The 23,455-nt window shown below is 43.2% G+C and overlaps 1 protein-coding gene across 1 annotated transcript in view; it reads left to right on the plus strand.

Moving 5' to 3' along the window:
- Positions 1-23,455, plus strand: part of CNTNAP2 (contactin associated protein 2) — a 971,924-nt gene that overhangs the window by 677,718 nt on the left and 270,751 nt on the right. Inside the window, exon 11 of the mRNA XM_053359792.1 lies at positions 8,307-8,413. Within this exon, the coding sequence (XP_053215767.1) occupies positions 8,307-8,413 (107 nt within the window). The remainder of the gene's footprint in view (positions 1-8,306; positions 8,414-23,455) is intronic.

The following is a 23,455-nucleotide window of genomic DNA, read 5'->3' on the forward strand; positions in this document are numbered from 1 at the left end:
TGCTGCTCAGGTGTAGACTATTTTTCACAAGTCAAACAATTGTGTTTACTTCATAATTAAACTTGCATACATTACATATTGCAGCAATGGGTGGATCTTATAGAATTCTATGCTGGCCCCAGTCAAGCAACTAGTGGCTTCTTGTCACAGAGTACTGCAGAAGTCTGCACCTCAGATATAAATTACACCACAAGATGTGGTGATAGTCACCAACTGTGATGGCTTTAAAAGGGAATTTGGCATCTTCATGCAGGAGGAGGTTGTTGATGGCTACAAGCCATGAGGCACCATTCTGTGGGGGCAACAGTGGGAAAGGGCAATTGCCCTCATGGGTTGATGGTGGCTTCCCCAAAGGTGACCAGTGCTAGACTAAAGGAATCTTTGGTCTGATGGAGCCAGGCTCTTCTTAAGTTCTTGAATCTTGTCCCTTACGACTGTTGTTTTGGCTGCCAATTCTTGAACAGCACCTCCTCATCATTGTCATTCCATCTTCTCCCCATGGTTACAACCTTTTATTCCCCCTCCCCAAATCTTCCATTGCACCCTTAGTGTCTGTCATGGTTAAACTAGCTTACCAGTTCAGTTATTATTATTATTATTATTATTATTATTATTATTATTATTATTATTATTATTATCGTCCAGTCTCAAATCTACCATTCTTAGGCAAGGTGACTGAGCGAGTGGTTGCTGAACAACTCCAAGCACGCCTGGAAAAAGCGGACCATTTGGATCCCTTCCAACCGGGATTCAGGCCTCGCCATGGGACTGAAACTGCCTTGGTTGCGCTGGTTGATGATCTCCGGTGGGCTAGGGACAAAGGTGAGAGCTGTTTCCTAGTTCTGCTGGATCTCTCAGCGGCCTTTGATCCGATTGATCATGACATCCTTCTGGACTGTCTAAATGGGCTGGGAGCTGGGGGCACTGTTATACGGTGGTTCCGCTCCTTTCTCCTGGGCTGTGTCCAGAAAGAGGTGTTGGGGGATGAGTGTTCAGACCCCTGGGATCTCACTTGTAGGGTGACTCAGGGTTCCGTCCTCTCCCCCATGCTTTTTAATATCTATATGAAGCCGCTGGGAGAGATCATCAGGGGGTTTGAGCTGGGTGTTGATCAGTATGCAGATGACACCCAGCTCTACCTCTCCTTTAAATCAGAACCAGTGAAGGCGGTGAAGGTCCTGTGTGAGTGCCTGGAGGCGGTTGGAGGATGGATGGCGGCTAACAGATTGAGGTTGAATCCTGACAAGACAGAAGTACTGTTTTTAGGGGACGGGGCAGGTGGTGGTGGGGGACTCCCTGGTCCTGAATGGGGTAACTGTGCCCCTGAAGGACCAGGTGCACAGCCTGGGAGTCATTTTGGACTCACAGCTGTCCATGGAGGTGCAGGTTAATTCTGTGTCCAGAGCGGCTGTCTACCAGCTCCACCTGGTACGCAGGCTAAGACCCTACCTGAAGGGAAGTTTTTAATATTTAATGCTATACTGTTTTTAACACTTGATTGGGAGCTGCCCAGAGTGGCTGGGGAAACTCAGCCAGATGGGCAGGGTATAAATAATAAATTATTACTTATACCCCATCTGGCTGGGCCTCCCCAGCCACTCTAGGCGGCTTCCAACAGGTTATTTAAAACACAGTAAAACATCAAACATTAAAAACTTCCCTAAATAGGGCTGCCATCTAAAAGTCAGATATTTCCTTGACATCTGATATGAGGACACTCCACAGGGCAGGTGCCACTACCAAGAAAGCCCTCTGTCTGGTTCCCTGTAACCTCGCTTCTTGCAGTGAGGGAACCGCCAGAAGGCCCTCGGAGCTGGACCTCAATGTCCAGTGTCCTCAGGGTAAAGGATTATTGGCCTGGTTTATCAGGGAGCAGTCACAGAGTATGCTCAAATGGTTCAGTAAGTTATCGTTCACCAGTGCAAGAAACACTCAATTTTCAGGGCAAAGGGGAGGGAAGGAGGAAGGGCAGGAAAAGAGGTGGATGCCTCATAGCTGTTTGTGATGAAGTAGAGGAGGGAGGCTGTGAGATGCTGCTGTGTTTCTGTTAATTCACTGGTCATTTGATCTGTCAATTCTGTAGCTGTTTTCATAACTTCATGGCCATTTCATTCCTGCGAATTTTGTGACTGGTTTTATATCCCATAGTTACTTTCATATCATCTTGTAGTGGGTGCAATTCCCCCCCCCCAATGTGTTCGTTGTTTATGGTACTTAACTCACCTTCTTCAGGTACCTCTGTGTGTGTGTGTTTGTAATTTTCAAGCAGATACGTTTTGTTCTCCTCATATTTAAACTTACTCTCACACAAGAATCAAACCTGTCCAAACTTTATTGTGCTTGAACAGCAATGAACAGCTTTAGTAATAAATAAATTTCCTCCCATCCCCATATCCCATCCCTATCAGACTCACCTGCACGTCTGCAATCCTGACCATGTCTGTTCTCAAGTAAGTCCCATTCAGTTCAATAGGACTTACTTCCAGCCCTGTCAGTCTGAGGGGGAAGCACAGGAACTGAAGGGAAAGAAAGAGTTGTGTGTGCCAGCTCACTCTTCAGTCCTAACCAGGGCAGCTCCGAAGTCTGACTGAGTTCAGGTGGGCAGGGTGAGGACAGGAGTGCAGCCTCCCTTTGCGAGAAAGGTAGGGAGAGGGGAAGGCATTGAAGAGAGGAAGGGGGAGGCTTGTGCCAGTTGAAGGAAGGCAGAAGGAGACGGGGAACCAGAAAACTAGTGAAGGGAAGGTGGGGGAAGACTAGGAATCTGAAAGCTCTATCTCTGCTCTTTCTGTCTGCCCCAGGCAGTCCCAGAGAGAGAGGTTGCTGAATGGATGCATCAGCAAAGACAAAGATGGTTTGGTTAGCATCAGCAGCTTCCCTTTTCCCCAACCCACCTTTGCATCTTTAGCACCCAGCTTGATGAAGAGCTTTGAGCAACTCTAGAGCAACTCCCCCTCTGCCCCTCCAGCATGCACTACAGCAATAAAATAGGAGACACACAAGGCAAAGGCAGACAAGGAAGACAAAATGGATTGGCTAATCAGCACCCCATGGAGAAGTTCAAAGGAAAGGTGGAGAGATTTCAGCAGCTCTTCAGATCAGATTTAACATAAAAAATACTACATTTCAAGGCAAAGCATGCAGTCATCAAACACTAACAGAATTGGGGGGGGGGGAGAAAAGCGGGGGAGGAGAAAAGATCAGATCATTCACTAAAGAAATGACTGCTTCAGTAAGGTGTGATAGGGACTTTACTGTGCAATATTTCAGTATAAAGTTTGAAAATAGGGAATATCACCATCAACCCTCGTACTGACACCTGATGGTGATGGACCCACCACCAACCCATATCTCCTTGTCCCAACTTCACCTTGCGATGGATGACTGCAAGCCACCTACCTGCCTTTTAAAATGTCCAGTAATTCCCAGCATGTGCCCAATGCAGAAAAACTCTGCGGAAGCCTTGAAGAAAACTTTGCATGGCAGCTGCCTCACAGTTGCCTCTTGCAGATTGTGCCCCCCCCCAGGTAACACTGCTTCTGCCATCCCCAGTGAGGTCAAAAAGAGGGGCAGTGGGGTCTGGAGCCCCACCTGGTGGCATTGCTTTGAGGACACTTGAAGATGCAGCCTGCTCTGATATAATGTCGGGATGTGTGGGCTTCTCATCTTCTGCTCCTTTTCCCCTCCTCCCCTCCTCCCGCCAAGCTCCACTAGGAGGAGGACATGTGTGCCAATGAACTCCTGAGCTTTGTTGAAACACAAACACACAATGTTAGTATGTGAATCAAATTCAGAAACAGATTTGGGTCAAGTCTCAATAATGGAAAACCACAGGAAAATGCATTTGGCCTTTATAGAAGGTATTGCAGCACTCAGTTTGCATCACTGAGCTACTGCAGCACTTACAGTGGGTCTGAGCAACTTGAGAGCCCCCATCAGGCCTGAGATGTTGGCAACTGTCAGAGAGGACTGAAGGAGCAGGAGGTTCCTGCTTCTAGAACCCTGGAGGCTCCTGACACCCAGAAGTTGAACAAGCCCACTCGCCCGACGGCCATCATTCTCAATACGCTGTACCAAGTTGTAGCTGAGCACAAAGGAACAGTTCCTGAAGGGACTGTGGAACAAGACAACTCTTGGTTACAGCTCATGATCTGCCTAGAGAGATCTTACCCCCACGCCTGGCTTGGCAATATGCTGAGCTGCACAGGGCAACAGCAAAACAACCAGGGAGGATCAAACCGGATGTGATCTCCTGCCACCTTTCTGGGAGCCTGCCCCTTTCCTTCTTCACACTTGACTATGGTTTGGCTTAGTGTTGTTGTGCGCAAAAAGACGATTGCAGCCTGATGGGTGCTTGACAACCTCCTTTGTTGGCTGCCATACACAGCTGGCAACCTTCAAGTGGCCTGGGGGGTCACAGATTGTCCAGATAAGAGAGCTTTTAGTGGCAATATCTACTTTGTGGAAATATATTTTCTGACAATAGGGGCAAAGAGCTTTATTTGTTATCTGGCAATGCATCCGTTTTCTACTCCATAGTACAGTGGTACCTCGGGTTAGGAACTTAATTTGTTCTGGAGGTCTGTTCTTAACCTGAAACTGTTCTTAACCTGAAGCACCACTTTAGCTAATGGGGCCTCCTGCTGCCGCTGCGCCGTCAGAGCACGATTTCTGTTCTCATCCTGAAGCAAAGTTCTTAACCCGAGGTACTATTTATGAGTTACCAGAATCTGTAACCTGAAGCGTATGTAACCTGAAGCCTCTGTAACCCGAGGTACCACTGTATTATGCATCTCAAAGAAAAATGGGAGTTGCCAACTAATTTCTGGAATAATATTTTAATTAACGGTTTTATTGGAGGATATTCAAGCAACTCTTCCATGGCAAATAGTTACTGAGAAATGAGTGCAAAATGGCAGCCTTCTAGAGAGCCCTCTGTTTCCTCCAAGGCATTTCATTAGCTGTTAGTCAAATATATACAAGCCATATGTTGAAGGGAAAAGCTAGCATTTATTTGGCTCTGATTCAGCAATCTCTTGTAGGCTATTGTGGGGACACCAGAAGCATTCAGATAAGTATAGGTTTAATTTTTATTGCCTTCCATCTCATCATTTCCTTGATTGGTGGGAGGTCTCCTAATCTTTTCTCAATATAATACCTCACGAGTGTGGTTCCCAAATTGTGTTGGGTGAAAAAGAAACTCAACATGAAAGGAAAATGGATCAGGAAATATAGCAACTGTACGGAGCCAGGATACAGTGAAATTTAATAAAGGGGCAACAAATTGGTTCTTTGAAATGAGGTTTCAAAGCACACTGCAACAAGAGAAAAGTAATAGTTTCCAAAGCAAAAAAGTGTTATGGTAATTCCTGTTTTAAAAAGAATCTTTGATAGAAAGGCGACCAGTCAAACTTGAATGTTTGAAATCTCATTTTGTTGATCTCAAGAAATAAATATATGTCCTCCTGTAATTTTTCCATTTTGTATTCATGTCTGTTCTTCCTTTTCTTGTGCATTACCTCAACATGCTGACAAGAGGTATTTGCTAGAATGTACAGGAGGGGAGTATAGAAAGTTATGATGGTTAGAAGTTGCTGTAAGTTTTTTATGATATTTTTAGTCAGTGCTATTTCTCTAGAAAATGAGGTGCCAGAACTCGCCATGAACGCCTCTCTTCTAATGGCAATAGAGCCCATCTGAGACATGCTGGAACTGAGTTCCAGTGAGTTCCAGCTGAAAAAGCCCTGTTTTTAGTGATGGGCAAACTCAATTCAGGCACAGTTCTGTATTTTTTAGCTTTCTCAGTGAGCATTCAAGAAAAAAGCTTGACTATTTCTGAGGCTTCAACCCCAACTCCTAATGCTGGGGCATGAGCAATATTGCAATGTATATGCACCTTACTGTATTGCCTCCTGGGAATTGTAGTTCCCAGAACCAGACATGGCTGAGCTCTGCTAGAGATACCTTAGGGTTTATCCACCCTTCTCTTATACCATTGCTTTCTCCTGGGGAAAACTGCTCTATAGTGTTCAGACTATAGTGTTCTATAGTCTATAGTGTTCAGACAGGAATTCGGGGTTTCTCCAGATTGATGTTTGCTCCGATTTAGCACTAAAGAGTGGGTTTTCTCTGGGAAAGGAGTGGAGCAAGGGGCAAAGCATTCAGAACCTGTGCCTAGAAAGTGCAGGTCAAGCGGAAAACCACTCAGACTCCTGCGGTCTAGGCACTGGCAAGCACAAGTGTGGGAAAGCCCTTCCACACCAAAAACAGAAGCGACTGGAAGCAAGAAAGCCTTATGATGTGTCAGCAGCAACAGTTGCAAGAAACAATGAGAAAGTTGTCCCAAGAGAATGCAGATATTCACCCAGTAAATGGCTGTCTGGTGAACTGATCTGCTTATGGGCTTCAGAACAGTCAATAAGTGTTTCATTAGGAGTAAGGGGGGAATATTCATGAATACTGGTGCAGATGGCTTTTGGTTTGAATAATATCACATTAATCATAAAACGTGTCATAAAGCAAAGTAAGGGGCTAACATTAAAGAATACACATTTTCCCAGTTTATAACGCACAGCTTCTGGCTCAGAATATAAAACAAGATTCTTCACATCCACATTGAATGGGCAGGTGCATGTGGGCTCATGCACAAAAGTTATTGAATAGATAATTGCAAACTTTAATAATATCCCTGGGGAGTGTGCTTTATTCTTCTGGAAATCCCGAGGCACTTGTTCTTAATACTAGATGTAGAAGTCCAGTCCAGAGACTTTGGTCCTCCGCACCATCACCTGTGGGAGTGCAGCACAGAAGCAGTGCAGATGAAAGCTGGGGAGTAGACTGAAATAACGTCCCAAACCTCCCTTTGCTGCCACCAGCTTGAGAAGGAAAAGGAGAGGAGAGAATCCACTCCCAGGGAAGTCCAACAACATCTGGAGGACCACAGGTCCCCACTTTTTTAAGAGAGTCTGTGTACTGGTCCAGTAAACGCTTCCGCTGCGCCACCAGCAACAGTTCTCTTTGCAGAGCTTTAATTAAGTCCAGTGCAGAGATTCTTGTTGCAGTACAAGCTTCAAAGTCTCAGCAGCAAAGAAATAACGACACAGGGAAGCCTGTCTTTCCAAAGAAGGTTTATTGCAGAAAGATAACAGAAACACCTCCGGAGCTTTCAGACATTTTTGCTTCACGCCCCACAGGCAGAGAAAACAAACACTCTTTATATACTGAGCAACTTAACAACTTAACAAGCTTGACTACTTAAAGTCACATGACATTGCTAACTTGCCAGCGTCTTAGGTTTCACACCCTAACATTTTTGACCTCCAGTATCAGTATGGCTCTGAAGACCAGGGGCTCTGAAAACCCAGGTATCACAAGTGGGACATTGAGCTCCTGTCATGCCCAGAGACATCCATTTGGCCACCATGAGAATTGAATGCCAGATCAGGTAGGCCTTTGGTTCTGATCCAACAGGACTCTTCTTGTATTCATTACACAGACCCAGAGCACTGTTCTGCATGGCCTGGCAGCCTGTCTAACAGCTGGTGGCTGGTGAGGGGTTGGCATGCAAAATGGAAGGAGACTACTGAAGGCAGGTTGCCCAGGGCTACTCAAAACTTGGAGCTGGGCCTATAGATGAGGCATGCAAAGAGATAGATTGGGGTGTTAAATCTCTTTGTCCTCTCAGCAGCTTTCAGTACTGTTGACCACGTGATGAAGGGCAGGGTGTAAATTTATGGCCATCTTGGCTGTGAGTCCTGGAAGACCTGCTCCCTGCATTCCAGGCCCTTTTCTACCAGGTCTGGGAGGGCGGGGCCCAGACTGACTCCAGTTACAAAAGTTACTGAGCTACAAAAGTGGAGACTGTTCTTGGGCTCTAGTACAGTGGTACCTCAGGTTACATACACTTCAGTTAGAGACTCTGCTAACCCAGAAATAGTACCTTGGATTAAGAACTTTGCTTCAGGATGAGAACAGAAATTGTGCTCCAGCGGTGCGGCGGCAGCAGGAGGCCCCATTAGCTAAAGTGGTGCTTCAGGTTAAGAACAGTTTCAGGTTAAGAACGAACCTCCGGAACGAATTAAGTTCTTAACCCAAGGTACCACTATAATGTGAGAAAGGGCCCCTAATCATTACTGATTTTCCCCTCCCTGTTTCCGAATGCCTTGTGCACCTGCAGTCTTTCATCATGTATTATATTAATCCACCTAAATATAACGAGGCTGAATTGCCATGCTGTGCTGCTGGGCTGTCCCGAAATGGAGCCCCTCCTCCATCCTGATGTGCTTCTTTGCCTCTCTCTCGCCCCCCAGGTGTGTGCCCAATCACTGTGAGCACGGAGGCAAGTGCACCCAGACATGGGACAGCTTCTCTTGCAACTGTGATGCAACCCGATACAGTGGAGCCACGTGCCATAACTGTAAGTGATGCCTGGAGTCTCAGCTGACTTCAAGGGGTAAAATGTGCATAATGTTTCAGTTAATATCTTACTTCATTTTCTTAATGCTAAGCATCTCAGAGAAGAAAGTTAAAACATGCATATTTTTCTTGCATTCCTGAGGGGAGTATGTGTATTTGAAATGTGCTCAACTAGCATAACTTTTATTATACTAAGCTCGTCTGATTTTGTTCCTAATGCAAAATTTCTTGTCACTTCACCAAATGAGAATGCAAAACTATCTATACAATAAAGGGTTATTAACGTATTCTCTATTTTCTTGGAAAGGTTTTTAATGAAACTTTAGTGAGAGGGTATAGAGAAATTCTGAGTCATCTTGCATGTCACACTTCTGATTGTTTTACTTATATATCAAATGTCTTTTTGGGAAACTGTTGCCAGATAATGAAACTTCCAAAAAATTCCTTTAAAATGATATAGAATATGATAACCATATAAAAATGAAAAATGAGTGTGTAGGTTGACATTTTCATGGAATTACTGGCACGGTCTAGTCATTGTTGAAACCACTATTAAGTTAAAAGCACTAAAAATATCTCCCTCTGAAATCAGTGAAACTTAAAACTGCTTCACATTTGCAAAAATGTTTCCAGTGTTATTGCATCTTAAGTGATCTTACAGTTTTCTCAAAAGAAAAAGGAAAGAATGATCCACACTTTTGGCCACAATCCAGAGCAAAACTAAACATTCTTAAGTCTATTTAGTTTAGTGGGTCTTTGTCAATTTAAACTGATTTTTTAAAAAAATTTGTAAGAAAGTAAGAGTTGACACAGTCCTAAATGTGACCAATCAGAAATAATTATATTAAATTCAGTTGACCTTACCACCAAATCAGTGGGTAAGTCACATTGAGCTCAGTGGGGGTTGGTTTTAGGTTGGCAGGCAAAGGGTTGCCCTGCAGGCCTCTCTCCTTAAGTGCATCCTGCACAGCCGCCCCATTCTAAGTGGGACGCCTGGCCTCTGATCCCAGTCCCGCGTGTCCCATTGTGGCTCCCATGCTCCGGCCGTGCCCCAACACAGGACCAAAAGACTGGCGTTCTGCTGTCCCTCCCAGCTGGCTCATACCTGGGGGGGGGGGCAGAAAACAGAAGCAAAACCTACCTTGTCCCTGCCCCCATGCATCAGCACTCTTCCTTCTCCTCTGGTCGCAGCACTTCCGGAAGCTGGTTTCTGGAAGTACACCTGAGGCGCTGGCAGCGGAGGAGGAGGAGGTCCGAGGGGGAGGGGAGCAGGCAGGGGCAAGTGCAGAAATAGAATTTCAGCACATTTCAAATTTTACAAATCCTTCTCCCTAAGAGCAAAACCTTTCAAATGGTATATTTTGTACCCATCTACGATAACTGCTGGGCTCATTGCCTGGTATGAACTAAGTGTGATTTAGCATTCCAGAAATCCATTCCAGAAGCATTCCAATAACGACACTGTTTAAATGCTGGTGAGGAAAGACCACAGGAAGAGCATCATGGCCTCTGAAATTGCTTTATTACCCAAGGGGAAGGCACTCCCAGTAGCTCTGCATATTTCACTTAAGACATTTTCACCTATCTTCAATGGATAAAATATAAGAAAATTGAAATGGTTGTTCTGCTTGCAGTGTTAGAAAAGGAATTTAGAGGCCAGTGTCCTGCTTTCTCACCTCCTGCTGCTGCAATAAAGCCTCTGGAATGGCAAAAGTCTGGCTCATCAAGGGATAAGTAGCCACTGCAATGTTTATTCTCCTAATGTAGCACCCTGCTTGTGGTTAACGCTTAGCTGGAATGAAATATTCAACGCAGCAATAGAGAAATTAAAATAATAATTTATTTGTCAGACAAATAAATGATAGGCACAGTGGTATATGGTTACCAAAGCTCTGCCTATGCTCCAGCCCTGATGGTCAGCACTTATATGTCCTCAGCCCAGCCCCCTTGCTCCTCCTTTGGCTGCCTCTGTCCAATCAGCCTGGTTGAAATTCCTATTGGCTGTTTGCTAGAACCAATCATAAAAGATACACCCATTTCCTATTACCTTTTATGGGAGACAAAGAGCTATATTTCCTTCTATCTATAAATGGCAAACAAGTAGCCATATATCTTACATTTGCCTCAACCAGGCACCTTAATTACCAGATCACCTTTTGCCCTTCTTGCCCCTCCATTCCAAAATAGATGGCTAAAATAGATGCTCATTCTGTCTTACATTTTGTCTTAAACAGATATCTTGGCTTCACATTCTCACACACCATCAATGAAATAAGAATCTAACATAAGAATCTAACATTTCTTACTTTCTAAATCCTTTGCATCATTACATTTAAGCCAACAAATCTCATACATTAACATAGATAGCTTTTTAAAGTAAAACCTCTTCAATTTACACCCCCCTTTCCTGGCCAGCTGCTTTTCCCATTAGCTCTTGCCCTTTAACCTTAGGAAAATGTGGCTAAAGTCTCTAATGGGAGGCACATGGTATTATATTTTGTTAAACAATAAATCCTACTATTTACCAACTCTTAATTAGTGCTTTTGCAGCTTGATTGTATTCTGTAATATGTGGGGTCAGTGTAACCTTTTTGCTCCCAGCCTATAATTCCCTTTTACAACTTTGAGAATTTTGGCTCCTGCTATAAATCAGGGGGGCCCTTGTCCAGGAGGATAAACATCTGCCAAAGTCCTTAGCCAGCTGGTCTTCTGTCTGGCATAAAAACATTTGCAAATATATCTTTAAGCTCATTTTAAATATAGGCCTTGATCAGATGCCTCACTAATTCTTCCAGAATTTCAGACTAATGTCAGTCAGTCAGTCAGTCAGTCAGTCATATAGAGGATTTTATTTCATTTTTACAATGAGTCTAAAAACAGTTTCCTGCTGTTTGGGAAACAAAATCCCTTTCCAAAGTCAGACTTACCTGAAATGTTTCAGCTTCATAACAGCACTTTGGTAAAAGAAATCTTATGACACTTTTCTTTTTTCTCTGAGCCTTTAAGCCAGAAGAAGCTTTCCAGGCCATGTTATCTTACAAGCTTAAGATCCAGGAGCAGTTTTCTAAAACAGATCATGCTCCCTCCAGAGAAATTGGTGTCTGGGCCTGAATGTGGCAGTGTTCTACAATTTTTAACCTCTAAGCTAGGTAACTCTGTTTTCGTAGAACTGTAGAGTTGGAAGTGGTCCTGAGGGTCATCTAGTCCAACTCTCCATGGGGGCTCAAACCACCAACCTTCTGGTCAACTGTCTGATGCAATGACCCACTGTGCATGGTACTTTAAAAAGGGAAGTTTCAAAAAGTATGATCCAGTCCAAAGCCCTGACCTGGTAGGATGTGTGCACAGCAGTTGGGTTGACACATGTGCAGCCCCACTAATATTATCAGCAATATCTCTGATCCAGCTGTTTGGGGGAGAAGAGAGTGGGGGCACTAAATATATCCTCTGCTCCCCCTCATGATCATCAGTCTGGGTTGCTTGCAAATAGCCCCAGCAGCTGCATTCAGGCATGAATCTCATACAGACTTTTCCTCATCAGTCTTGGGATGTGAATTTGAGAGCCTGCTTTCTTCTCACCAGAGATGAGAAGTTTTCAGATGTGGGGAACATCCTGGAGCGAGGAACCACTACTATGCCCAGCCCTCAGGACATCGGGTCAGCTAAACCTCCCTAATTTTATTTAATTCCGAGATTAGGATGTATTGCAACTGAGGTGAATCTATCTGCCAATTAATTTTCACCTAGAACATGAATTGACTGTTGGCATAAGAAGAGACATTAATGAACAGGCTGAAAAATAATACAAAAGTCTCTCTTAATTATTTGTGATTAAGAAAGATTATAAATGGATAAGGATGCTCTAGCTGTCTATCCAGAGACAAATACAAGTTTTCAAGACAGAGACTGTCAAGGTGGAGCCTAACAGAACCCAAAATGGCAAAGATACCATTGAACACACACCAGAAAATTATTGGATGAACAACTGAAAAAGCTCAGAGCGGAGATGCATAACATGATGGTGAACAAAAATGGATCAGAGAAAGATCAGAGCAAAGAATAAGCAGGACCTCGGGGGGGGGTGGATACTGATCAAGCTCTGCCTGAGCAAGAGAGTGGAAAGGAAAAGCAGGAGGCGGCAGGTGATGAAATGGGAAGGACCTTCACACAGGTGCCTGGAAGAGGGAAACGGACAAATGTTGGAGTTGAGGGGCTGGAGGAGTGGAATGAAACCACTGACAGAGACATTAAGGAACATCTTGAGATGGCAAAGACAGAGCTGAGAGAGAAAGGATCCTCAGCTAATTTAGAGGGGGGAACCACCAAGCCTAGAAAAAGAATGGAAGAAGCCAAAATGGAAGGAACTTTTTTTCTAAATTAGGACGGGAAATCTTGGCCAACAGGAAATGGGTTTGGAAGATACGGAGCTGGGTACAAATTAATGAATATACAACAAGTAAATAACTATGGATTGTTATTCTAATAATGGATGTTGGAATTTATTGGAGATAAAATTGTCAAACCAGACTGGAGAAAATCTATTTTCAGGGCTGGAGTCAGGCATAGGTCACCAACAAAACGATGAATCACCTGAGGCCAATGAAGTTAACTCTTTAGTCAAGGAAACAAAGCACAGCTCAGGCCTTGTGGTACCAGCAACACTTTCCAGGAGGTCTTGCCCTGATGGAGTGGTTGCACTGGGGGTGCCTGTCTTCCCAGTACCCACCAGGACTCCTCCTCTCAGGGCTGTTTCCCATGCAGTCTTAGGCTGTGTGTTCTAGGGGGAGACCAGAGGGGAGGGGAGCTGGTCTCAGCAGGAGGGGGAGAGCTTTGTATCCCAGTGGTGTCCCACAATCATAGCTCTGCAAACTCCTCAAGGATTAAAAGCAGTAAGTCACGGGTCATAAAATGGCTGGGAGTGGGAACATGTGTACTGTATATATATATAGAGAGAGAGATTTCTGAAAGTAGATTTGCACTGCAAGCCTTGAAGTTAACTAGTTAGTTTTTTGCAACTTCAGAGAATCCTGCACCACCAGGAGTCAGTTAACAGGATGAAATGCAAACAGATGATGTGTTGCTTGATTTTGCTCATTTAAGATATGGCTTGCACAAACATTCTGCCCTTGTTTCAATGTGATTAAAATGCTAATAGAGAAAATACACCGATCCAGTCTCCAAATGTCAACTCCATTTAGTGCCCTAGGTGCCTAATGAGCTTTGATGATTTTTCTCCTAAAATGTAAATCTTTACCCTATTAGGAAAGAATACTCTGAATATTGTGAATAATGACTTAATTGCCTCTAGAGTGATTTTAAGGGGGAAAATTGGATCACATCCTCTATTCACTGCACATTATAATTAGAATGGACAATGGGCCAATTGTGATACTACTTTAAAATCATAGCCAGATTTGATCATCAGGAAAACAACAATGTATAAACAACATAGACTATAATTTGCATGCTGGAGCTATTTAGACTCCTGCAGGTTTCCTATCGATTAGTTTGCACCATTTGTGATTCCACTCCGTACACAGTGAAACAATTACGTAGGAAACTACAAAAATGCCTTTATCAATTTTAAACTTTTTATAAATAAAACTACACAACTTAACATTTTTTTCATATGCAAAGTGCTGTCATGGCACTCAAAACACACATGCACTACAGTCCAAGTAGATACCTTTGAAACTGAAAAGGCTGCAATTCATTTAATAGCAATGAGGCTGCTGTGCTCTATATGCAAGAAAAAACTAAAAGGCATAATATATAAGGATAATACATGAAAGACTTTGTGGACAAAGACAATCTGGAGACAGTAAAGTCTGCAAAATGTCTAGCACCTGGCACTAAACAGTGCTCTCTGAGTTTTAATTTGTATTATCTTGTGTTTTGGAATTTTACCTACTCTGTTACACTTTAGGTTTGATATATTCCACATATAAATGACAGTAAATGGTGAATGATGCAAATGAATTGCTGTCTATCTTCCTGTCCTAAGGAGAGCAAAGTCATCTGTTTTGTAGCCATGAAAACAAAATGTGGGTTCTTGGATTTCCAGCCTGATATAATACCTCGGACAATGTGTGGCCTCTGATATTATGGACAGCAGGAAAGAAGAACCCAGCTACACAAAGATGACCAGGCTGCTCCTAAGGATGGGCAGTCACCTCAGTTTTGGTTTCTTTTAGTTTTTCATTTTTCCAGTGTTCAGTTCTCCACATTTCCACATCAATTTGCAAATTATCTTATGGCAAGCCTTAATGAATATTCATAAGCATTTTCGCACAGATTAATTCTAAATTACACATTTTTGTGTGTAATTCTGTCTGACATGCACACTCTTGCAACATCATAATTTCTTGCATGTTATTTTCACTAATCTTTGCACACTTTACCACAATATATGCACTTTTCTGCACATTGCTTGGTTGGAGAACTGCATCACAAAACTTGGAGTGCTGAGAATTCTGAAGGATGGCAGTGTCTTTGTTTGCAGATTGTTTAAAGTTACCCTTTAAATGTGAACTGAATTGATTCTTCTCCCCCATCTCTAGTAGCTCCTCACAGGGGTGCCACAGCGATCTGCCCATGGAGTCCACCTGGTGGACACAAGCCCCACGCTGCCATTTTGGGCAGTGGGGGTCCTGAGCCACCGTGTTGCTCCCAGGAGACATGCGTGGCTCAGGCGCACTGCAGGCCAGGCCCAGCGGTAAGTGCCGCCCCCCGCGGTGTGCTATTTTGTCCCCCCCTCAGGGATGACACCCGGGGCGGACCGCATCCCCTGCACCCCCCTTCCTATGCCCCTGATTGCAGTTTGCTTTCTGACTCCCTCCCTCCATGGCTAGACTTAAAGATAAAAGATCTCTACCTAGCAACTGTGTTTGGAAGCCTCTGATATTATCTCTCTGATTATTTTGACCACAACACTTATTTGAAACAATTCTACATGCTTCCCATAAGGCTGTTGTGTCCACAATATGAATCTGATGCCTTCTCTTGGAAAATCAAGTTTTGCAGCCTGGTCACAACCATTTTTACTTGGCGCTGGGAGGGGACCAAGGCTTGAAATGCATGAATTGGTCATACTCACATTGCGAGAAGAGTTTGTCTTACTTGAAAATTAATGGGCTTTTTCAATTATCTTTCTTTAATGTGCTACTTGCTGCTTCTGCAGAAATGTCAATCCACTTTAGTTAGCTCTCATTTATAAACAACCACTGAACAGGAAAATAGTATTGTTGTGGTTATTAGTTATTTTTGCTATTTATTGTATAAATGCATAAATAGACAGCATTTCACCAAGTGGTGCTATTGGTGTATCACCTTTATGTACTCCAAAAACCAGCCAATGAAAAGCTTACACCAACACTGGTGACCACAAATATGGCTCACATTAATACTAGTGTTTTCTAAGCACATTTTTGGTCTCAGGATGTTGCTAAATTGCAGGCAGCAGTCAAGTCAGGAGGAGGCTACAGGGGAACGAAAAGAGTTTTTCAGTTCAAATGATACCTTACTTTGGGGGTGAATACTAATAGTTATGGTTCCTTTAAGATTATTTTAATGAAAATTTTAAAGAGCAAAATGAAGTGTAAATGCACAGTTGCAATAATTAAGTTGACAAAAAGGGAAGCTTCTCTAATCAGTGCTATTAGGGCAGAGTTAGTAAGCGTGAAATTCTGTTCTGACCTAGCTGTGGATTTTCATTTTATTACAAGAGGACTTTGGGAACAATGTAATGATAACACACAAGGCAGTTTTTCAATGAGTATTTAAAGATAACCCAACACTCTGTCAGATTCATCCATAATGAATCATTTGTAGCATGGCCATAATTTGATATTGGACTAGCGCTGTAGGAGACCCAGAGGGTGTGAATGTGTGTGTGGCCATCCTATAATACTTTCCATGAGCATTCTGTGAGAAAGGTCAGAGGGGGGAGCTGCAGAAGTGATCAGCAACAGACAACCTTTACCCAAAAAATTTTTAATGTAATAATTTGTATTAAATTTTCTATTTTACAATCAAGGTAAACATTTTACCAACATTTAACTATCTTCCCTTCTTCTCCTTCCATGGTTCATTTGGCATATCTTCCATTCTTGCATATTTTACCGTAACCATTCATGTCAGTTTTCCATTTTTACTCCATTCAGACATTATTTACATTGTTGAATTTATCTTAATGCTGCCAGCATTTTCAGCTTTGTACAATTATTTTCCATATATTCAATAATTTCCACTCTTCTTTACATATATGTTCTTCTTGCTCTCTTGTTCTATGTGTTAAACCTGCAAGTTCTGCATATTCTCACTTCTTAAGTTGCCAGTCCTCTTTATCTGGGACCTCACTCACTTTCCATTTTGGGGCTAACGAAACAAGGGCTGCTGTTGTTGCATACATAAACAGGCTTTTCTGACACCTGGAAATTTCTCTCTGGGTTATTCCCAATAAGAAGGACTCTGGTCTTTTTGGGAAGGTGATTTGAAACTTTTTTTTAACTCATTGTAAATCATATCCCAATATTCTTTTACCTTTCTACATGTCCACCACATACAAAAAAAGGTTCCCTCGATTTCTTTACATTTCCAACATGTGTCTGATTCTACTTTAGACATCTTAGCCAACCTACTTGGAGTTAGATACCATCTATGAATCATTTTCAAATGATTCTATTTCAGTGAATAACATGCAGTAAATATAAAATCATTTTTCCAGAGTTTCTTCCAGAGATTTAAATCTATATTGTGCCCTGTATCTATTGCCCAGTGTGTCATTGAAGCTTTAACTAGCTCGTCTTTTGTTTCCCATTCTAATAGAAGGTTGCACATTCTAGACAGAAGTTTATCCTTGTTTTGTAATAGTTCTCTTTCAAATTGTGAGCTTTGGTCCAAAACCCCATTTTTAAAAAATCTGTCTTAAACATATCATGTAACTGGTGATATTGTAACTTGTCCGCAACCTTTACCAAAATATAACCAATGTTTAAAGACAATCCTCCTGCACAACCTCCACCACAGCTGACAGACCTCTGCATCTGGACAACCTTATAATGGACCGCTTTGTGGAGTTAAAAGAATTTAGTTAGTAACAACTGTCAGGAATGTGGTTTCCAGAGCGCAGCAGAAGAGTTGGCCTCAGAAATTGAGCTAAGCGAGCAAGGGGCCGACTCTGCAGATGAGAGCTGGCTGTCAGAGTCTAGAAAGGGCAGCCCGGCCCCCCTCCTTCCCAGGGAAGACGCTGTTAGCTCCCAAGGAGAGGAAGAGTTGGAAGGTGGCCAGAGCGTTGCCAGGCAGCCAGAAGATAAGCCAGAGTTTGAGACTGGGTCTTCTGGGAGTGGGGAGGAGGCAGGCAAGCCATTCAGTCCCCGTACTAGGAGACTGGAGAAGCTCAGAGTACAATGGAAGGGAAGGAGAAGAAAAGCGGGATTTTGGTGTTCTCCCTGTTGGGGGAGGAACGATGATTCAGACTGATCAACTACTGTCAATGCGAGCAGGAGGGAAGACGTGCTCTGGATGTGTGGGTTTTTTGTAAATAAACTTGCTTAAGAACTAACAGAGAGTCATTGCTGCTTATCAGGCTGCTTGCCTGCCAGAGATCGTTATAACAACACTATTTGGTGGAACAGTTAATGGGGTGAATCCTCAGGTGGATGCTCCTCCAAATTTCAGCTGTCCCCTAAAATCAGATTTTTAAAACTACTCATGCCAGTGTGTGTGTGTTTAATTGTAGGAAACAGGAGTTGCACTTCTCTGAGTCTATTATTATAGTCAGTGCTTTTTTCTAAAAAAATGTTTAGGGGTACTCTCATTTTGACGCAAGGAAATCACCATTTTATAGTTCAAATCAGAGAAAATAAATACAGTAAAGTGGACAAAAGTACAAAGATTCACAAAACGTTTAGAGGTGTGTGGACCCCCAGAAAAAAGCACTGATTATAGTAGGCTGTGTCTTAAGCATTAGCTTTGTCATGCAGCCAATATAGAGTAAGGTAAGCATCCTGCATCATGGTCTGCACAGGTCAAGCATCCCATTTGCTGTGAGTCACTAATAGCTCTGCCAGGGTTATTGGTCTTCATTGGGAATGTGAGGGTATGACTAGAGCGGAGGATTGGGGAGGGGGGACACTGAATTGGGGGCAAAAAAAGAGGAATTGGAGAAGCAAGTGCTGAAGTCCTTCCTTGCAGCATATGGTCTTTCACAGGCTTTTAAAGCTAGTATTCTGGATAAATGGATACCAGAGGGTCTGTTAAAAGGTATATATTTGAAAATATTGGTGGAATTTTAATATTGCCAGTGTAGTACTTCTTTATATATATATATTTTAAAAACCTACAAGTATTTCCAGGGCACAACATTAAAAAGAACATATAATTAGTAGGAGAGACTTTTGAGATTCTTTATATAGGGAGCAAAATCCTTATTGGGGATTAATCACTGCCTGAGACTGACTTTGCATGTAAAATCTGAAAATTAATTAGCTCTCTTTTAATCTTTTCCATTAAAAAACACTCGGTCTAAGTTTATTGCTTACTTCACTGTTTTAAAATAACTGCTTAGCTGCAAAAAATAGTATTTGGACACTTATATTAAAATTCAGTTGCAACTCTAAGAAATAGCATATTTTCAAGAAGATTTGTAATTCTGTGTGTTCAGCATGAGAAGTAATGCAAATAGGTAGGCACAAATAAGGGGCTACATAATGAGCATTTTTGCCTTAAACCTTTGATGGAGGATCTCCCATGGTACATAGAATAATCCCATTTCAACATTCCGTAGGAAAATATATTATCCAGTGTTTTGCAAAACCCCGTTACTCTCATTTGTAAGTTAATTGAATGATAGCATTGTTGGCCTGTTAACCAGTCTTTTAATCCCTAAATTTAGGGAGGGAAACACCAGGTTTGAGGGTGCACAGGAAAGGTGGTGCCTCTTTACTACCTTGGGAAATAAGTCTGGAATCTTTTCAAACTGCACTGCCTGCCACCAATAAGTTTCTTCTCCTCACTTCTTATTCTCAGTCCCTTGAAGAACCTTTTATTGTGAGCTAGACCTACTCAATTGTATGATTATTTTGTATTTTTTTAATGCTATTTTGTATATTTTGTCCCCCCCCCCAAAAAAGCCCACACTTTGGCAAAGTTTTCCTGCCTTGGAGTAATTCTAATATGACATGGGTAACTAGATAAGTGTCTGTTTAAATCCCTCCCTTTTCAGGAACATAGAATCATATCATTGCAGGGATGAAAGGGACCCTGTGGGTCATCTAGTCCACCCCCCGCGACGCAGGAATCTCAACTAGACCATCCATGGCAGCTGCCATTTGGCCTCTGCTTAAAAACCTCCAAGCAAGGAGAGCCCACCACTTTCCCTAGAGAGTCCATTCCACTGTGGCAATATTTGAATTAATTAACATACTGCAAAACAAATACGACTAGCTTCCCCACCAGTTCGCTTTCCAGTTATTCCTAATGACTGCTGCCCGTGGCTTCATCTGGGCTGGCCCAAGACCTTGTGGCACCTGAGGTGAACCACCAAATGGTGACCCCACCTCCCTACATCAGGAGCCTGGGGGCAATGGAGCTCTGCATCCTGGCGCCTGAGGTGGTCACCTCCCCTTTCCATAATGGTTTAGCCGGCCCTGGGCTTCATACAAATATTAAATAGCATTGAGGATAAAATAGTGCTCTGCAGTACTCTGCCCAGGAGGCCAAAAAGCACTCTCCCAATACATCTCTGGACTTGGTCCCATGGGTAGGGCTGGATCCGTGGTAACACAAGCACCCCTGTTTTCCATTACACAGACCTTGCCTAGGAGGAAGACCAGAGTCGATCGGGTCAAAAGCAGCAGAGAGATCAAAAAGCAAGCCGGTGTTCACGCTCCCTTTCTCCTGCTCTTTGTAAAGGACCGAATGCAGCTTTCCAGTTTATTGTTAGGATTCTCTCTCTTCAGTTTACCAACAAAAACGTTTTTAATTCTCATTCTATACTGCCTGAACATTGGATTTTTAAAAAAATACTTTTCTTTTGTTGTAACAAAATCCAGCTGTTTCTTTGTGTTTCTTTCACCCTCTGTTAGGTTTGCTTAAGTGACAACAGAGGAGTCATTATTGACGTTAGTATAATGTTTAACTGCTTATTTTTGCCTTTAGGACATGCACGGAGCTTGCAGGGCTGCTATTTTGAAAACAAAAATCCTTCTTTTATTTGTAAAGTGAGAAAATGTAATGGAAACCATGCATGAGGGCTATTAAAGAGCCCCCAGAGTGCTGGCTTTATACTTCATAGTAAAATGCACTTGAAACACTGTCTGCGCCCCCCTCCAGGAAAAAACAACAACCACTGGAGCTGCTTCTTACTTCTTATGAACTCAGTGGGAACCTCCAGCACTTCTAAAATACACCTAAAAATGAAGCTGTTTATTTCGATTCCCATAGCATCCAACATTTCACATGTGAAAATAGGATCTTGCTTGCAAAGCCCCAGGCAAAGGGCCCAAGGAGCCAGAGCCAGCAGCTCAGCTTCCTGGGCAACCTTGCCATTTCCTGCCCTCCCTTCTTTCCTGGAGCAAGGCAGGCATGAGGGAGCTGAAGGACCTGGCAGCAAAAGGGAAATGTAAAGCCAAGACGATACAGTCTGCCATCACTAAAGCAGTAGCAGCAAAAAGCAGAGCACCCACACAAACCCCAAGAAGCCGAGGGAGAGGGGCTGCTGCTGCTGCTGCCACCATCGTCATGAGGTGGGGGGGTGGCAGAGGCAGGGGAGGAGCCCCAGACAGTGAGATTTGCCATGGGCACCTCCTTCGGACAACCCTGTCTAGGATTGCTTCAGGAAAGGCTATGTGTGTGTCGCTTGGGAGAGGCAAGTCTTCTCTTCTTACTTTGGATGTCCTTGTGTGGACTGCTGTTCCAGAAGGCTGACTGTGTTGACTTCTAAGTCTCAGGCTCTTCTGCAGTGAACTCCAGCCGTGTTTCACTGCCTTCGGCAAACCCTGAAGCCAGACTCATTTAAGACCAGTCTAGTGTCACATCCCCTTCAGAGATCTACCGGGGAACAGGGCTACTTCCTTGCCATGCACCTCCACCTGACGTTCCTGCACGGGGTGTGAACACCTTACGGAGAAAGGCCTCTGCCCATCTACTTTCCCATGACTGGAACCACATGCCTGAGCTTTAGCTCCCAGGGATGCCTGGGCACATAGGCTTCCCCTCTGCAGGGATCTTTGCTCAGTGCACAGAGGCTGGGGTGAAGAAGCCATGTGGTCAGGGGGGGGGTGTTCTCTCTGATAACTGCAAGAATACCCTTCCACAAATGTAACTCACAGAGATCCTTATATTTCCATCTCCAAAGAGCAGCAGATGTGAACAAACGATTTAATCCTAGAGTCTTCCTACTTTAGGTCCTAGTTCAACTGCAGATAAATGCTTGAACAAGTTGTTTGGACTTTTTCGATGACTAGAACAGACCTGAGTAGAGACTTCTTTATGTATCCCTAGACATATAAATGTCCATTCTTACAATGTGTTTTCTAACTTAGGACTCTAATGATTGGGGGGACATCTTAGAACTATTCTTTATCATCATCATATTTTTCTTGTAGCACAAGTTACAAAGCAACTCCACTCCTGAAATTGACGTGAAATCAAAGCCTATCAGCGCTCTGTGTTTGCGCTCCTTTGCTTTTGAATTCAGGCTGAGCTGAGCTGCCAGTTGAAATAGTTTGTAGTAACTCAATTATAATTTCACCTCCACGTGTCAATCATCCTCTTTACCATCTGCCATGTCAAAGACACATTCATCTTTATCATTCTAATGACAGGCTCCTCTTTCCTTGTCTTTATCAACACAATAGTAATTGTCTTGTTTCTCAACAATATGATTCAGCCCAAAGTCATTTCAATGGCGCTTTGGCATATGCCCATCTTTCTTTCTTTCTTTCTTTCTTTCTTTCTATCATGCTTGCCTTTTAATTTGATGTGTTTTATCACAGGACATGCCGAATATTGCACTGGTAATGGGGATGTTTTATGAGTTCTTCCTAGTGCAAAGTAGAAAGGAGAGAACGCTGGAGCCTTTTGACACGATTCAAAAATTTCAAAACAAGAAACTAGCTTAGAAGCAAGCTAAACACAGGCTAGAAAATAGATGTCCTCCTTTTTGTTGATGTCTTTTGACCTCCAATGTACTCCTATTGAGGTACATAATAGTATGGCGTCAGCAGCAGCTCCACCCCTGTTTAGCCACTGTTCCCAATCACAATCCCATGGCTGGAGTGACTAGACATGGTAGTTGTTGTTGTTAATTTATATGCAACCCTTCCTCCCAAAGGAGCCCATGGTGAAGATATATAAACCTTCTTCAGCTTGGTATCCTCCAAGAGTTTTGGACTCAATCTCCCATCATCCCTGACCATTGACTATGCTGGTTGGGGCTGATAGGAGTTGGAGTGCCAAACCTCTGAAATGCACAAAATTGGGGTTGGTTGGGGTATTTAAAGGAGGATGACTCAGCTCTGGTTCAGCCAGATTAGGAAGGATCTTCAGGCATGGAATTTGGGGGCTTATTGGAACCATAGACGGAGGAAGTATGGAGAGGGGGGGACTAGCTTTCTTAGGGGTAATGACTTCCAACCCAACCTCCCAAAATTCAAGGATAAGAGAGGCAGGCACACAAAGATAGAATCATACAACAGTAGAGTTGGAAGGGACCCTGGGTTCTTCTAGGGCAACCTCCTGCATTGCAGATACTGACAAGTAGGGATGAGGACCTACGGGAAAAGTTCATCCATTGGAAAGTTTATTGGAGAGTTAATGCCATTAGAAGGAACCATGGGTTACGGAAGTGAGGAAGTCAGGTGGTTTGACAAGCAAATTAATTGAAGACAGAGAGTTTAAGTGGAAGTTTAGAGAGAAACAAGAGCATCAAGATGAGGTGGTGAGGTGGGGGGCCTCAAGGGCAAGGTTTGGTTGAAATATGGCGTGGGCATCAGAGAGTGGGTTTCATCATTTTAAACAGCATTCTGTCCAAAGGTAAATG

This window comes from Podarcis raffonei, chromosome 12, assembly GCF_027172205.1.
Source record: "Podarcis raffonei isolate rPodRaf1 chromosome 12, rPodRaf1.pri, whole genome shotgun sequence".
NCBI classification, from domain to species: Eukaryota; Metazoa; Chordata; class Lepidosauria; order Squamata; family Lacertidae; genus Podarcis; species Podarcis raffonei.